At 51.8% G+C, this 17,300-nt stretch overlaps 1 protein-coding gene across 3 annotated transcripts in view; it reads left to right on the top strand.

Annotated features, from left to right (window-relative positions):
- The first annotated feature begins 1,554 nt into the window (after positions 1-1,554).
- SHROOM4 (shroom family member 4) overlaps positions 1,555-17,300 on the top strand; it is a 36,987-nt gene continuing 21,241 nt past the window's right edge. Inside the window, exons 1-2 of one of the 3 annotated variants that reach the window (XM_083722687.1) lie at positions 1,555-1,770; positions 16,156-16,307. In XM_083722687.1, the coding sequence (XP_083578813.1) occupies positions 1,609-1,770; positions 16,156-16,307 (314 nt within the window). In that variant the 5' untranslated portion in view covers positions 1,555-1,608. Of the gene's footprint in view, positions 1,771-13,918; positions 14,131-16,155; positions 16,308-17,300 lie in introns of those variants that run through there. The other 2 variants (XM_083722688.1, XM_083722689.1) reach the window with 2 other exon arrangements.

Here is a 17,300-nt window from a genome sequence, read left to right as displayed (position 1 = left end):
CGCAAACTGCTGCCAGCTGAGACTGGCATTACCCCACTCCTTTGCCCACTGCCCTGGCTCTCAGTTGGTTTGTGGACCCCAATCAGAGCACTGGCCTTAACTGCTAAAGTTCCCATCACACTTTGAGATGCCTGTTTAGTGAAGGGGCAGACCCAGCAGAGGGTGTTGCTCACTGGCTGGTTCAGCTGGAGATCGTCCCCCTTGCCAGCCACACTGCAGTCTAAGTGGTGTAGTGTCTTCTTCTTTGGCGACCTCTCATAGCCGAGGAAGATGGTCTTCCATGAACACGGTTTTAACAGTGAGTCCGTAAGTGACTGTGGAGGCCAATTCTGGATCCACACGTCCTTCCACAGTGGGGACCTTTGTGTAGTGTAGCAGTGCCCCAAAGTGCTTACTGCGCCAGCCATGGACTGTGGGCCTGCGTGGAGCATCTGGAACATCCAGATGAGGGGGAATCACAGACTTATAGAATGGTAGAGTTGGAAGGGACCCCAAGGGTCATCAAGTCCAACCCTCTGCAATGCAGGAATCTCAGCTAAGGTATCCATGACACATGGCCATGCAACCTCTGCTTAAAAACCTCCAAGGAAGTAGAGCCCACCACCTCTCGTGGGAGACTGTCCCACTGCCAAACAGCCCTTACTGTCAGAAAATGTTTCTGAATGCAGTTGGAATCTCCTTTCTTGTAGCTGGAAGCCATGGGTTCGAGTTCTGCCTTCCAGAGCAGGAGAAAACAAGCTCGCTCCAACTTCCATGGGACAGCCCTTAAGGTATTTGGAGATGGCTGTCATATCTCCTCTCAGTCTCCTCTTTTTCAGGACGAACATACCCAACTCTTTCAACCCTTCCACATAAGACTTGGTCTCTAGGCCCTTAATCACCTTTGCATACCCTCCATCATTTCTTCGATGAAAAAAGGGACGACCCATTCCATAATGGTAATTTTACTCTTTATACCTCACACATCTTCCTGGTTGCCCCTGCCACTCTGGCAGAACAAAACAGTAAACAGTAAAAGAAGACTTCCCTATATAGGACTGCCTCCAGATGGCTTGGGGGTGGGATAGCTCCATGCCTTCCAACATTTCTCCAATGAAAACAGAGACATCCTAAAGAAAAGTGGGACATTCCAGGATCAAATCAGAAACTGGGATGGCTTCTCTAAATCAGGGGCGTCTCTGGAAAATAGGGACACATGGAGGGTCTGCCTTGGTCGCTCTACCCTACCCATAATCCATTTTGTCAACATCCTTCTTAAATTGTGGTTCCTAGAACGGGACAAAGGACTCCAGGTGGGGTCTGACCAAGGAAGAATGATTCAGAGGAGATGCTTTTGAACTACTTTTCGCCAACTCGGCTTTCGGCGAGACATCCCGACATCCCGTCCCATGCTTACTGAGCAGGCATGTTAAGGTGTTGCGCGGGAAGCCGCTCCAGCCATCGGAGGAGAGGCCGACCGCAAGGAGAGATAGGCTGTCTGCGCTGGAGCGCGCGCCACAGCGCGCAGGGCCTGCCCACCCTGAGCGCCCGCCCCCGCCCCCGCCCCGCCAGACACGTCGGCCGAGGACGCCTGGCTGCGTCCGCCTGGGCGCCCTACGGGATGGTGCCATGGCGCGGCCGTCGGGGGACGCGCAGCGCCAGGAGCCCGAACAACAGCCACTGCCGCTGGTCTCCTACCAGCATGTGCCCGTGCATCTGGCCGGCGGCGCGCCCTGGGGCTTCTCCCTCGAGGGCGGGCTGGAGCACGGCAAGCCCCTCATCGTCTCCAAGGTGAGCCCCTTCCGCGCTCCTCCTTCCCCGCTCTGGGGTCGCCGTCCGGGCGAGGCGCGGCTTCCGGGCGCCCCTGTCCTCCGCTTTTTCTCCCTGCCCGTCCGGCGACGCCCGCTTTTTGTAGGGAATCTGATAAATCGTCCACGCAGCGGAAGTGTGTGGATCTTGCACGCGGTACAAGTCACCACCTAAAAGCAGAGAAAGCTCCAAACCTTTCGCTACTGCAGAAGCAATAAGCTCAACGAACAACTTTGGACGAAGTTTATACGTAAAAAAAAAAGTTCCAGCTTGTAGGCTTTTTAGATACAGATATCAAAGAATAACAGAATGGTAGAAGGGTCCTGAGGGTAATCTAGCCCAACCCTCTACAAGGCAAGAATCTCAACTCAAACATCTATGGCAGAGGGCCATCCAACCTCTGCTTAAAAGCCTCCCATGAAAGAGGCTGCACCACTTTCTGAGGGAGGCCAGTCCAATGTCACAGAGCTCTTACCCTCAGAAAGTTCTTCCCAATGTTTAGTCAGAATCTCATTTCTTGTAACTTGAAGCCATGCGTTGAGTCCTACCCTCTTCCATGTGGCAGCCCTTGAGATGTTTGAATGGCTGTCATGCCTTGTTTCAGTCTCCTCTTGTCCAGGCCAAACATACTCAGCTCCTTCAACTGTTCACCATAATGCTTGGTTTCTAGACCATTTATCATCTTGGCCACCCTCCTCTGCACACTTTCCAGTCAATAGCCTGCTTAAATTGTGGTCCTGAGACTGGATGCAGGACTCCAGGTGTGGAACAAGGCAGAACAGAACAGGACAGTTGCTTCCCCTGATCTGGATACTAGACTTCTGTTGATGCAGTATAGAATAGCATTGGCATTTTTTGCTGCTGCGTCACACTGTTGACTCATGTTAAGCTACTAAGACTCCTTGATGCTTTTCACACATACTACTGGTAAATCAGCCCTCCCCCCCAATTTTCTGTCTGTTCATCTGCCTAAGTGCAGAACTTTAAATTTGTACCCACTGAAATTCATTTTGTTAGTTTGGGCCCTAGTCTGGATAGGCAGCTGCAGGAGGCGCATCTGACATAACAGGGCCCCCACCCCATCCATTTCCTTTGTGGCACCCTGTTTGGTGATGCTTGCTTGTCTTAGGGCTCACTCACACTTAGCTTTTGCTTGGCATTTCTGAGCACAGATCCGCGCTTTAAAGCGCCATGTCCAAGTGCTATTTTGTTTTGTTTTTTTGTCCTGACTAATCTGCTCTTTACTGGAACAAACAGAATTGGAGCAAACAGAAATTCAGCCATTTGCTTCAATTAAGCAGTAAAGAGTGGACTTTTGCAGGGAAAGCACAGGGAAGAAGAAGAAGGGCATACCTGTGCATAGAAACGTGGCACAAAAGGATGAGCCTTTGGTGGAGCAAGTCCTTGGGCTGGAAACTCCTTCCTCCTGCCTAGGGGCAGGCCGTGAAGCATTTCTGTCTCCACGAGTTGCTCTCTGTCTGTCAGGTGAGAGGGCCTGGGGTGACTGGCCCTGTGTCAGGCTGAGTTTCTAACTGCGCTCCCTTGGGACTGGGCAGTGAGCAGGAACGGCCCTTTGGCTGTGAATGATTAACTGCCCTTGTCCCTCCACCACTGCCAGTTCTGGTGGCTTTGGTCTCCCAGAGTAGCAGCAAGATGCTGCTTTTCCAAGTGGAATGCCCTGCATGCCCTGTGGCTGGATTGGTCCCCCAGGAAAGAAGCCAGGGGGTGGAGCTGGATGTGAAGAGGTCTCTCCTTTCTGTGAAGTGCTCCTGGGGTTGGGGGGTAGTCTGCCTTGGTCCTGCCCTCAGTACCCATTCGGGATGTGGTGCCTGCTTCCAATGCACTGGAAGTGTTCTCCAGCCACAGGATTCATGCAGTGGCTTAACACAAAGTGGTTCTGCGTGAGGCAGGGTTGATGCTTCTGGATGATAGGGGCAAGTGGGGTGCCACAGTGTTCTGTCCTGGGCCTGTTGATATTCAACATCTTTATAAGTGACTGGGATGAAGGAATTGAGGGGATGCCAGCAGTACATGTGAAAGGACTGAGGGATCTTATTAGATCACTAGTTTAACATGAGTCAGCAGGGTGATGCAGCAGCAAGCAAAGCTAATACTATTTTAGGCTGCATCAACAGGAGTATAGTGTCCAGATCAAGGGAAGTAATAGTCCCACTCTGTTCTGCCTTGGTCAGACTACACCGGGAATACTGTGTCCAATTCTGGGCACCACAATTTAAGAAGGATGTCCAAGCTGGAACGTGTGCAGAGGAAGGCAACCAAGATGACCAAGGGTCTAGCAACAAAGCCATATGAGGAATAGTTGAAGAAGGTGGGGATGTTTAGCCTGTAAAAGAGGAAACTGAAAGGAGATATGATAGCCATCTTCCAATATCTCAAGGGTTGTGCTTTGAAAGATGGGGCAAGCTTGTTTTCTCCTACTCTGGAGGGAAGAACCCGAACCACTGGCTTCAAGTTACAAGAAAGGGGATTCTGAGAAAACACCAGGAAGAACTTTCTGACAGTAAGAGCTCTTTGACAGGGGAAGAGACTCTCTTGGAAGGTGGAGGACTCTCCATCCTTGGAGGTGTTTAAGCAGAGGCTGGATGGGTTGGACTAGATGCAGTGGTGTAGCTAGCCGCTCGGGGTGCCCGATGCGGCACATGCGTCCTGCAGCCGGGGGCGGAGTGAGCTGCCCATGGGGATGGGGCAAGCGAAGGCAGGGCGTGCTGCTTGGAGCCTCTACGCAGCCTCCCCCTCAGCTGTAGGACGGCTGAGTTGGTGGGCAGGCGAAAGCCCTGTGCTGCTCGAAAAAGTGGTGCAGAGCTTGCAGGCAGTCCGCCCGCCCGCCGCCTCCCCCTCAGGAGAGATGCATGGCTCAGGCACTCTGCAGACCCCATGGTGTGGCCCCGAGTGCCCCCACCTCACCTAGCTACCAGTGGCGTAGGAAGGGGGGTGCAGTGGGGGTGGGAGTTATTTTTTTCAAAAAGTGTCATGAGCCCACTTTTAAAATTTTATTTTAAAAACACATATTTTTGCCATTTTGTTGCCCCGCCCAGTGATGACACCCAGGTCGTCCCACCCCCCTTCCTACGCCACTGACTAGATGACTCTTGGGGTACCTTTGAATCCTATACAGTGGTACCTCTGGATACGAACGGGATCCATTCCGGATCCCCGTTCGCATCCTGAAGTGAATGTAACCTGTGCCTGCATGTTTGTGCGTGCACGGGTTGCGATTCGCCGCTTCGTGCATGCGCGTGACGTCATTTTGACCATCTGCGCATGTGCGAGCAGCGAAACCTGGAAGTAACATGTTCCGTTACTTCTGGGTCGCCGCGGAGCACAACCCTGAAGCATATTAAACTCTAGCTATGACTGTAATTCTACAATTCTGTGATTCTGACTCTTGGGTAGCACCCCATTGGCACCGCAATTGTTTGCTCAAAGGTCAGCTTCTTTCTCCCATGGAGCATAAAAGCAGACCTTAAGAACATAAGCTGAGATAGGCTCCAAGATCAGGCCAAGGGGAGGTCATGCAGCCCAGCATCCTGTTCTCACAGTGGCCAGCTGGATGCTTCTTTTGGGAGGTCTTGCACGCAGGACTCACGTAAGGTTGCTGAGCCAAGGTGTTACCAAACACCAGGCATCAAAGCTGGATTTCCTAAATATCTCTGGGATCGTCCGCACTTCTGGCTTGTCTTGTAGTGTTTTTGTCACTCCCCTCATTTCTCTGGGAAAAGCCACTCTTTAGGACCAGCTTGGACCATACATCAATCCAGTGAAAACCCAAATTGTCATTTGCTCTGACTGAGCGCTTGAGAGCAGTTTCCCCTAGGGCTGTGGATGAGCCCCCTGTTCCTTCCTTCCTCTTTAAATGGTGGTAGCAAAGGTCCTTATCTCAAGGGCTGCTGTGGTGCATTTGGAAAAAGGCACGGCTCACATCTGGCAAAGACTCAGGTCTTCTGGAGGTGACCCATGTTCCCTTTCCCTCCCAGTGCCCCACCCCCTCTGAAGCATTCCAAATGTTGTGCATTTTCCTGAAGAGGGTTTCATTTGCCACAAAGCTGGTGCAAATGTGAATAGTTTAACTGCATTCTGTGTGCATCTGGGAAATGCTGTGTGAGGATGGGCCGGTGGGCCAAGAGACCCAGGATTATTATTTTTTCTTTGGGGGCAGGTTGCCCGATTTATTTCCTTGGTGCAAAGTGAGCCCGTCCCTGAGCTGATGGGTCAAAGAATCATAGGATTGTCATCTCCTCAAACTCCCTGCAATGTGGGAATCCTAACTGCAGCATCCATGATAACAGATGGCCACTCAACCTCTGCTTAGAAACCTCCAAGGAAAGAGAGCCCACCACTTTCTGAGGTAGTTGTTCCACTGTCAAACAGCTCTTAGCATTGGAAAGTTCTTCCTGATGTTCAGTAGGAATCTCCTGTCTTGTAACTTGAAGCCATTGGTTCAGGTCTTCCCCTCTGGAGCAGAAGAAAACAGGTCAGGCCAGGATGCCAAGGCTGGGAAAGCACCTTCCTTTTGGCTCCCTGGCAAAGTCACCCACAGTCCAAGCACAGGAACAAGGGCTTCTTTGTGCCATAGTGAACTGCCAGCACACACCCTTCTCTCTGCATGCTCTGAGCATTGGATCTGCCTTTTCCTCTCCCTGCTCTCTTCTGGGCATTGTAGCTGGCCAGTTAGGACCGGCCCGCCATACAACAAGGTTAGGTGATTGCCTCAGGTGGCAGGATCCATAGGACCCTGTGGTCAATCTTTCTTCCCCCCTCCCTTTTCCTGATGCTGATCTTCCCTCATTGATTCTTCCCTGGTGGGGAGGGGGACACCATTTTGGGGTCTGCCCCAGGCCAGCCAAACATCCAGACATAGCCCCAGACTCTGGCTATCCTGCCTAGCAAATGCTGGTTTCTCCTCCTCTTCTCACCTTTGGCCAGCTGTGACCCAAAGACCTGCTCTGTGCATCCTCTGAAGTCCTTTGCATTTAATACTAGCCCTGCAGGGAGTTGTGGCTGTGCTGCTCCCCCCTCCCATCTCCAGCCTCAAGGATATGTTGCAAAGGGCTCATCCAGACTTCCTATTTTGCTGTGTTTCTAGGAACAGGTTCATGCTTTAAAACACTGTGTCCAGGCACTTATTTTTTATCACTTTCCCCACGAAAACCCCACTCTTTAATGCTGAATTGCAGCAAACTTCAAGCTTCCAGCAGATTGCTCTTTGCTCCGATTCATCAGTAAGGAGCTAGTTTTTGTTGGGGAATCATTGTGGTGAAAGGACACAAAAGTGCTCAAACGTTGACTGGGAAAGTGTGGATTTGTGCATGCAGTGCGTGGGGCAAAAGGTAAGCATGCAGAGGGAGAGGCATGAAGCATGGATGGAGCTGAGTATCCACCTTGATTTGTCACTTCCCTACAATATCCTAGAGTAGACCAGCCTTCCCCAACCCAGGACCGCAGCTCATCAGCACATGCCAGCGATGGCTGGGGCTGGTGGGAGTTGTAGTCCAAACACCTGGATGGGGAGGCTGGGAAAGAGGGTCAGTCTGTGCCGCTGCCTCCACGGGCACTCTCTGGAGTGAAAGGCAGCAGCTGTGGGGAGGAGGGAGGAGGCGGAGGCAGCCTTTCCTCCCACAGCACGGTGTCTGTGGGCTTCATCCAGCTGCAAGCCAGCAGCTGTTTCCTGAGGGGGGACATCTGTTGTCATATTCTGGGTTTGCAGCAAAGTGTGGAATAGCAGGAATGCGGCAGCAGAAGCTGTACAATGGCGACCAATGGTCAGAGGCAGCGGTGCTTCCCAATGCCAGTTGCTAGAGGCTGCAGAGGGGAGAGTTGCTCTCATGCTCAGGTCCTGCTGGCAGGTTTCCCACTGGGACATCTGGCTGGCCACTGTGAGAACAGGAGGCTGGACTGGATGGGTTCCCTTGGGCCTGATCCAGCAGGCTCTTCTTATGTTCTTAAGGCTTGTGGATGCCTTCCGCCTTCTTGGAAGAGGCTTAATAGCAGCACCCTGGTCGGGTTATGGCCTTCCTCCCCACCGTGACCTGAAAAGGCCCAGACAGAGCTGACTCACCTATGAGGCAAGGTGAGGCAACTGCCTTAGGCAGCAGGATCCACCATGGTAGAAGATGTCAATCTTTCTCCCTTGTTCCTGATGTAAATCTTCCCTTACCCCTTCTTGCTATTTTGGAGTCTGCCTCAGGTGCCAAAATCTCTGGGGCTAGCCCTGGGGTCCAGCCCATGCCTCCCTTGATGTCTGCAACACTTTGAAACCAGTGTTGAATGATGTAAATTAAATGTGTTCATGTCTGGGGAATTTATGTAAGATTTGAGGGATGGGAGGTCCTGGACACAGGGTGCAGCCATCTATGTCTGCCAGTAGGATCTGTTGGCTGAGAGCCCATTGTGTCTCACGCCCTTTCCCCTCGGCATAGCTGCCTGATGGGTCAAGGAGCTGCCTTCTCCCCCTGCCTTGGATGCTTGTCTGGCTTTGGGCAGAGATGTCAACAGATGCCGTCTTCTCCCACTGTTCCTGAGGGTTGCTCTGTCTCTCTCTGTCTCTCCTGCCTGGCTTTGAACGTGACTTGCTGCTGGCCAACTCATCGTTATCTCATTGCAATCCATCACTCCTCCTTGGATAAGAATGCAGGAAGAGCTGTGATGGATCAGGTCAACGTGGGCCTGTCTAGCCCAACATCCTGTTCTCACAGTAGCCAGCCAAATACTTCTCCTGGGAGGCTGCCAACCAGGGTCTGAGTGCAACAGCAACTCTCCACACTTGCAAATCACAGAAACTGGCAATGGGTGTAGAGGAGAGCCATTGTGGTTAGCTGGCAGCCACTGCTAGGCGCATCCTGAGTGAAGTTGGTGGACATCCCTACTTGTTTTGGGAGTGAAACCCACAATTTAACTATGCACCGTGTTTTCTATTGCCTGGCCTGTATTCTGTGGCTTTTGGTAGAAGTGGAGCCCTCTTTTGTCCGAAGGTTCTTCTTTGATTAATAATCCCCTTCTCTGTTGGCACTGGAGATAGGTAAAGGGAAATGGTAAAGGATCCCTGGACAGTAGACATAGTCAAACTTGACTCTCGGGTGCCATGCTCATCTCACATTTCAGGCTGAGGGAGGCAGCCTTTGTACACAGACAGTTTTCTGGGTCATGTGGCCAGCATGACCAAACTGCTTCTGGCGCAATGGGACACTGTGATGGAAGCCAGAGTGCATGGAAATGCCATTTACCTTCCTGCCACAGCAGTATCTATTTATCTACTTGCACTGGTAGACTGGTAGACTTTCAAAGTGTTAGGCTGGCAGGAGCTGGGACAGAGCAACTGGGGTTCACCTTTGTTAAGTGGATTCGAACGGCCAACCTTCCGATCGGCAAGCCCAAGAGGCTTGGTAGTTTAGACCACAGCAATGCCAGTGTCCCATCCTATCCCTTGCAGTGGAATGGGCTTCCTTGGGAGATTGTGGACTGTCCTTCCTTGGAGGTTTTTAAGCAGAGGTTGGATGGCCATCCGTCGGGGATGCTTTAGCTGAGAGTCCTGCATTGCAGGGGTTGGGCCCCTTGCGGTCTCTTCCAACTCAACAGTTCTATGATTCTATGATCCTGTTTTTACCCCATGCTTTGTAGACACAGGCCCATGCTTTGAAGTGCTGTGTCTGAGTTCCAAGCGGTTTTTCTTACGCCCAGGCACTTTCATCCTTTCACACGGAATCTGGACAAATGGGTTTTCTGCAGATTGCTGCTCTCTCCGATTCAGTTGTGAAGTGGGTTCTCGCCTGCTTGGAGAAGCAATTCTAAAGCCCAGACCTGTGCCAAGAAGTATGGCATAAAATGAAGTCTGGATGAGCCCTTTTAGCCACAGGGCCTTGCACTGTCCCTGTGCATGTTGAGTGTCTTGTCATGTTCTGGCGCAATGAGACACTTTGGTTGTTGCCATGGAGAGACGCCTTAACTGCCATGCAAAGGACCACATTCTCTCTTTCTGATTGGCGGTGGAGCAGAGCAGGCCCCAAGGCCACCCCAAGGCTGCCCATGAGACTTTTGAAGGACCTGCCTGTTTCTGCGGAGGAGGATGAAAGGTGTTGGCTTTCATGCCCTAGTCTGGCATCCTGTTCTACAGAGGCCACCTAGGTGCCCCAATGGGAAGCGAGCAAGATGGCAACAGCACTCTGCCCACCTGCAATTCCCAGCAGCTCTTACTCAGAGGCATTGCCATCATGGCTAGTAGCTGCCGATAGCCCTCCATTAATTTGCCAAGTCCTGTTGTGAAGCCGCCTACAGAAGTGAGTTCCATAGTTTATGTTGCAGCCCAGAAACCAGCCATTGTGGGAGAGCTTCCAGGGCCTCTGGGACACAGCTGGGAATGATCCGCCTGGCTGAGGCAGGCTTGGCCAGAGCTTAAAAGAGCTGCCGCTGCCACATCCCAAGCCTTCTGCAGTCCAGGCTGGCTGTTCCTCTCCTCCTCCTCCTCCTTTGCAGCTGCTTCTGGACTCTTGAGGAGCTCCAGCTGGGAGCTGAGGAAAGAGCACAGGCATGCAGGAGGTGCAGTGTCAAGGACACACTGCCCATCTGTCTTCCCCATATGTACTTTATTCCCCAAATAAAGGAAGGTACAGCATCCGGAGAGCGCTGTGTTTTCTTTTTCGGTTCCAGTGGCCTTCGTGGAGAATGTGCTGGTCATAGAATAATAGAATCTTAGAGTTGGAAGGGACGCCAAGGCTCATCGATTCCAACCCCCTGTAAGGCAGGAAACTCAGCTAAAGCATCCCTGACAGATGGCCATCCAACCTCTGCTTAAAAACCTCCAAGGAAGGACAGTCCACAACCTTCTGAGTGAATATTTTCCACTGTCACAGTGCTCTTACTCTCAGAAAGTTCTTCTTGATGTGGAAAGGTGGAATCTCCTTCCTTGTAACCTGAAGACATGGGCTTGACTCCTCCATGTACTCCTTGGAGAAAAAGTTGGGATATGAATGCAGTAAATAAGCTCTTCCTTTTACCTGGTTAAGAAAGCTGGAGGGAGCAGCCAGGTGGAGAAGTCAATCACAAACCAGGCATCCAGAATTCTCCACCTGCTTGCAGTTGGATCCACACCAGTCACAAAACACACTTGGTACCTGACGAATTTCTAACACTGGGTCCTCCCCTCCAGAGTAGGAGAAAAGATGATTGCTCCCTCCCCCATGTGACAGCCCTTAAGATATTTGAGGATGGTTATCATATCTCCTCCCAGTCTCATCTTATCCAGGCTAAACATACCCAGCTCCTTCACCCCTGATCATCTTGGTTGCCCTCCTCTGTGTGGTCTGACCAAGGCAGAATAGAGCAGGATTATTACTTCTCTTGAGTTCTGCTAATGCCACCTAGAATTGCATTAGCTTTTTGTCTTTTGTTTTTTGCTGCTTCATCTTATTGTTGACTTGTGCTAGATCCTTTTCACCTGTACTGCTGGCAAGCCAAGTGCCCATCATTTTATATTTGTGCAGCTGGTTACTCCTGGTTGTGTGCCTAATTGTGCTCCTGAGGGAGGGGAGAGCAGTCTGGCAGCAGTGGGATGGCAGGTGGAAATGCCTCCCTGTTTCCCTCCATACCCTGCTGCACCTCTGCTCCCAGATCCCTGTGAGGCCAGTTGACTGTTGCAGTTGGACAGGAGAAGCCCCAGCAGGGCTGGCAGTAATGCAGTGGCGGGAGGTGTATCTGCCACGCAAGGCTTCACCTTGTCTCATGGATGGGCTGCCCCAGCTTTTTCTGGGAGGGCGTGGATTCCTGTTGCTGTTTGCCTGGGAAGGGGATCTATTTGCATGGCTCTTGAGGGTCTTGCCTGCCTCTTCACATCATGTCCTGAAACTTTCCTCTTGGAGATGTGAGACTTTTGTTAGCCAACTGGACACAGAGTAGGGAGAGTGTGCCCTGTCCTTGCAGGCTAGGAACTTTTTCTGGCCTTTATTTGCAGAGCTGGTTTTCCCAGCTACTGGGGCTTGCTTCAAAATATGGAACAGTAACCCAGCAGCCATTTCCCCTCCCACTCCTCCTCTCAAACAAAGCTCTTACAGTCTCAGAAGGCAGAGCAGAAGCTGCCTGGTTAAGAAACAGTCATCAGTTCTAGTCTAAATTCTTGCAAAAAGAATAGGTGGTGGACCCCACCCTAAAAAAAGTCAACATGTCTAGCTGAGTATGCCATTAAAAGTATTTGGCGTTTCTATTTTAAAAATAAAATTGAGAAGACCAGCACACATTGGCTGAAAGCAGTTTGTTTCTTTTATTCTAGATGATTCTAGAATGAGATGCCCTCCAGATCTTCTGATTTTGAATGCATTCAGATGGGTAGAACAGCTTCCAGGGACCTAGGGTTCTGAGACATCCAGGCCTGACCTGAAGTCTCCTGGTTTGCCTGGTGGCAGGTGGAAATAGAAAACTCCTGTGAGCTCCTTCAAGAAGACGTGATGCAACCAAGAACAGTATTACCTTTTGATGCAGCAGCTAAAAAGGCAAATGCTCTTCTAGGCTGTATCAACAGAAGTCTAGTGTCCAGGTCAAGGGAAGCAATAGTCCCACTCTATTCTGCCTTGGTCAGACCCCACCTGGAATACTGTGTCCAGCTCTGGGCGCCACAATTTAAGAGAGATATTCACAAGCTGGAATGTGTGCAGAGGAAGGTGACCAAGCTGTTCAAGGGTCTGGAAACCAACCAAACCTTATGAGGAGGGCGGTTGGGATGTTTGGCTGGAGAAGAGGAGAGATATGAGAGCCATATTCAGATATCTAAATGGTTGTCACTTCTGTTGATGCAGCCTAGAATAGCATTAGCTTTTTTGCTGCATCCTCTGAGCTGTTCATGGACAAGGTATGCCTTCCCTTAAGGCAGTGTGTGTGGGGGGGGAGCTTTTGTGGGACTCCATCTTCAATCAGACCCATCCAGTGTGGTCAGTGGTCAAAGGTGATGGGAGTGGTAGCTCTGGCTTAGGGAGTCGATCCATTCTGTGCCTTAGTGGTTAAGTATTAACATCCTGTGCCTTTCCTGATTTGCTTAGGAACTGAGGTGGGGCTGTCCTGCCATTTCTAGCTCCTGAGGTTTGGGGTTCTCAAAAAGGGACCTCACATACATACCAATTTGCAACAAACTCTCCATCTTGTGTTTCCTAGAATCATAGAGTTGGAAGAGACCCCAAGGGCCATCGAGTCCAACCCCCTGCCAAGCAGGAAACACCATTGGAGCACTCCTGACATATGGTTGTGTTTGTTTCTGGATCCTGCCACCTGAGGCAGCCACCTCACCTTGGGACTCTCACTTCTGCCAGATCCCTGAGGGAGCCCAGCGGGCACAGAAGAAGGCCAGCAGAGAAAGGGCGGTGGCTTCTCCCCCATGCCTTGCCCACTGCACTGTGCAAGGAGAAAGAGAAGCGCTTGCCTTGGGTAGGGGCCCTCTCTACAGAGAGCAGGGCTTGAGAGGAGCAGCCCTGTAGCCGGATCAGGCCCAAAGGCTCATCTGTGTAGCTGGATCAGACTCAAAGGCCCGCTTCTGTCAACCGGCATCCTGCTGTCATGGTGGCTGACCAGGTGCCACGAGGAGGTCCTGAGCTCCACAGCAGACCTCTCCCCACTTGTGACTCCCAGCAATTCTGAGGCATTTACTGCTTTCAACAGCCATCGTGTTCGCCTTATTGCTGGAGGGCAGCCCCTCTCCTCCCCGCAGGTGGAGACTCCTCAGAGGAGCTTGGCTCTTCTTTCCTCAAAGTGCCTCCATCCCTGCAATGGTCTAGGCCACCTGCCCAAACCTGCACATTGGCAGCTGAACCGCTAGAACAAAGTGCAGTGGGCTCTGTGCTTTGTTTGGGGGAGGGTGTGATGGCATCCCAGCCTCCCCTCGCCACTTACGCATGCCTGCAGCCTGCCACCCACTCCCTCCACCGTTATCCCTGGTGCAGGCTGCCAGGCACAGCCTTGGCATGGACAGAGCCCTTCGCCGGCCGCTGTTCAAGGACTCTGTGGGTTCTGGACCATCCTGCTGGCATTTGAGCAGCACAAAGGGCCCTTGTCTCATCCAGGGAAACAGCTGGGGGAGCTCCCTGCAGTTGCTCTTGGGCTCATGTGACTCTGGCAGGGAAGGGCAGCCCATCCCAGCCCAGCCCCTCTGTCCCCGCTTGGCCCTGGAGCTTCTCCTGGGCAGAACTGCCTGGCTTGGGGGTCTTTGGTCCAGAGGAGGTGAGAGAGCACACCATGGCAGGAGGACAGGCTGGCTATAGGGGTCTCTCTTAGTTCTGCAGCCGGCCAGCCTTCCCCAGGACGCCTCTTTCACACCCATTAGCATCCTGCTCCCTTGCTGGGGCTTTGAGGGTGAGTGGAAGCAGGGAGGCAAGTGGAGGGAAGAGGGCAAAGTCCAGGTGAGCTGAAGTGCAAATGGTGGGGTGATGCTCGTGGGGGGTCAATGGGTGTGTTGCTCTCCCTGGCTGTAAGATGGGACTGCTGCAGGGCTTCTTGGTGGGGGCCTGTTTTTAGGAATGAAGAGGACCCTGTGGCTGTGGGGAACTTAGCAAAGAGGGGCAACACTGTATGAATACTTTGCCCCAAATGGAAGGGTTTGGGGCCCTGCTGCCGTCTGCGTGGGTGTAGATGCCGCTGTCTGCACTGTTTGAAGAAAGGGCTGAGCAGACAGCTGCAAGGATTGTGACTTGTTGCTTGTTGTTGCTCTCAGGGCCAGCCCAGTGATTTTACCACTTGAGGCAAACCCCAAAATGGTGCCCTCTCCTCTGCGCCAGGGAAGAGGGGTGAGCGAAGATCTGCATCAGGAACAAAGGGGAACTATAAATCGACATTGGGACCCACTGCCTCTGTGGATCTTGCCACCCAAGGCAGTTGGGTGGGCCGGCCTCATGGGTGGGCCGGCCCTGGTTGCCTTGCTACTTTGAATCCTCAAAACCTGTCCTCAAATTATTGTTTAAAGGAAGTGTTAGAAGATTGGGGGGAGCGTTCTCTCTCTGTATAACCCTTCTAACTCTGCCTGGTGAAACAATTTTGCAGCTGGAATTTGCCCTAGCCTCATTTCTGAGGTTTGTGTGGCTCTTCACACAAGTGCTTGGGCTAAAGGGAAGGACTTATTCCTCGCACAGTGAGCCCTTTGGGGAAGCTGGCCCAGTTTGGTGTGTGTGAATTGCCTTACCAGCCCCTGTGGCAAGTGCCCAGGAGGCTGGATCCCAGCTAGGCTTTATCATGGACTGGTTGGACAAAGAGGAACGGTGCAGGGAACCAGCTGGGGAACCCCCAAGGGAGGGAGGCTCAGAGCCAGGGGATTGGTGGTGGGATGAAAATGAGCAGTCAGGGGGAGAAACCTGGGAGGAGGAGGCCTTGGAAGCTGAAGAGGGGGCTTAGAGAGTAGGGAGTGTCTGTAGCAGAGACAAGTCCAGAAGCTGAAGCAGGAGAGAGGGAGGGAGGGAGGGAGGAGAGAGGCCAAGAAGAAGAGGTGAGTCAGACTGGTGAAGAGTCACAAGTGTTTTCTCCTCCTGCTGTGACAAGCTCCCCTCCCCCTGGTCTCCCAGAACCAGGAAAGGCATGAAGAGGGTGGAGAAGTCAGCTTCACACCAGGCTTGCCAGTAGTACACGTGGAAAGGATCTAGGGGGTCTTTGTGGACCAAATGCTTAACGTGAGTCAAAAGTGTGATGCAGCAGCAACAGAAGCTAATGCTATTCTTGTGTCCAGATCAAGGGAAGTTGCAGTACCATTCTATTCTGCCTTGGCCAGACCACACCTGGCATACTGTGTGTCCAATTCTGGGCAACACAATTTAAGAAGGATATTGACAAGCTGGAAGGTTTGCAGAGGAGGGCAACCAAAATGATCACGGGTCAGGAAACCAAGCCTTATAAGGAACAGTTGGGTATGTTTAGCCTGAAAGAAAGAGGAGATTGAGAGGAGATATGATAGCCATCTTCAAATATCTCAAGGGTTGTCACATGGAAGATGGAGCAAGCTTGTTTTCTCCTGCTCTTGAGGGTAGGTCTTCAACTAATGGCTTCAAGCAAAAGAAAGGAGATTCCAACTAAACATTGGGAAGAATGTTCTGATGGCAAGAGCTGTTTGACAGTGGAATGACTCCTTCAGGAGGTAGTGGACACTCCTTAACCGGAGGTTTTTAAGCAGAGCTTGAATGGCAACTGCCAGGGAGGATTGTGCTGAGATTCCTTTCCCTCACAATCCCTTCCAAGTCTAGGAGTCTAGGGTTTTATGACTTATTTCTTGCACTGCGAACCGTTCTGGGTAGCCCCTGAGACAAGTGTCTGGGAGTCTGTATCCCAGTTGGGCTTGCAGCTTTGAATCAGCCCCTGCCTGCCTGCACTGATGCTTACGGCCGTGTCTCTTCACAGGTAGAGGATGGCGGGAAGGCATCCTTGTCGCAGAATATGTGTCCTGGGGACGAGCTGGTGAACATCAACGGGACGCCCTTGTGTGGTTCTCGGCAGGAGGCCCTCATCCTCATCAAGGGCTCCTACCGCACCCTCAAGATGATCCTCCGGAGGTGAGAGCTTCGTGGGTCTCCCTTTGGCCTCACATTCTGTTGCTCTTCTCCTCTTCCTCCCTTGTTAAAGTTGAGTAGAGATTCCTGCCTTGCAGGGAGTTGGACTAGATGATCCTCGGGGGTCCCTTCTAACCGTGATTCCATTAGAAGACCTGCAGGTGCTGATGGTGCTCCTTAGGGGGGCTTGAGAAATGCGCCCCCGAAGAGGCTAGTTGACAGGGATCCTTATCCGATTTGGTGCTTCCTTGTCAGATGTGGGGCTCCTTTGACCAACCTGCTGCTGCCCTCCAGTGGCAGGAATTAGGACCTGCACCTCTTATTTGCAGCCAGCCTAGCGACAGACAAACAACAGGGTGGATGACAGGGCGCCTTGTTTCTTAGGGCTCATCCAGACTTTTCTGCAGCATTTCTAAGCTCCCTGTCCCAGTTCTTGGAGGTTTTCTGCTACAGTGCTTTCCCCCTGAAAACTCGCTGTTTGTGGCTGAATCAGAGCAAATGCAATCAGCACAAAATCCAAATTGCAATTCTGCGTTAAAGAGCAGGTTTTTTTGGGGACAGTGGAGGGGCAAAAAAAGAAAAAAGAGCTCAGCATGAACTAGGAAAATGCGGACCTGTGCCAATAAAAACATTTCTTTGACTATGAAAATAAGTGTGGATGTGCCCTTAAAATCACACACCCCTCTCTCACACCTGCTTCTGCAACTGAAGTTCCATAGGACTGGTCCAAAGCAGCCTAGATTTCATTCCCTCCATCCCCCATCAAACACCAACAATTTTTTTTAGGAGTTGTAATATTTTTACATAATGATTTAAGGAATCATTAAACCCTTGGGTTTATTTTATGGGGCCAGCCAGGGCCGGCCCACCCCACCCGTGAGGCAAGGTGAGGCAACTGCCTCAGGCGGCAGGATCCACTGGAACAGCAAATCCCAATGTTGATCTTTCTTTCCCCTATTGTTCCTGATATAGATCTTCCTTTCCCCCATCTTCCCT

The sequence above is a fragment of the Podarcis gaigeae genome (genome assembly GCF_964106915.1).
Source record: "Podarcis gaigeae genome assembly, chromosome: Z".
Taxonomy (NCBI): domain Eukaryota; kingdom Metazoa; phylum Chordata; class Lepidosauria; order Squamata; family Lacertidae; genus Podarcis; species Podarcis gaigeae.
The sequence above is the reverse complement of the archived record's forward strand: the minus strand, read 5'-3'. Positions and strand labels throughout refer to the sequence as shown.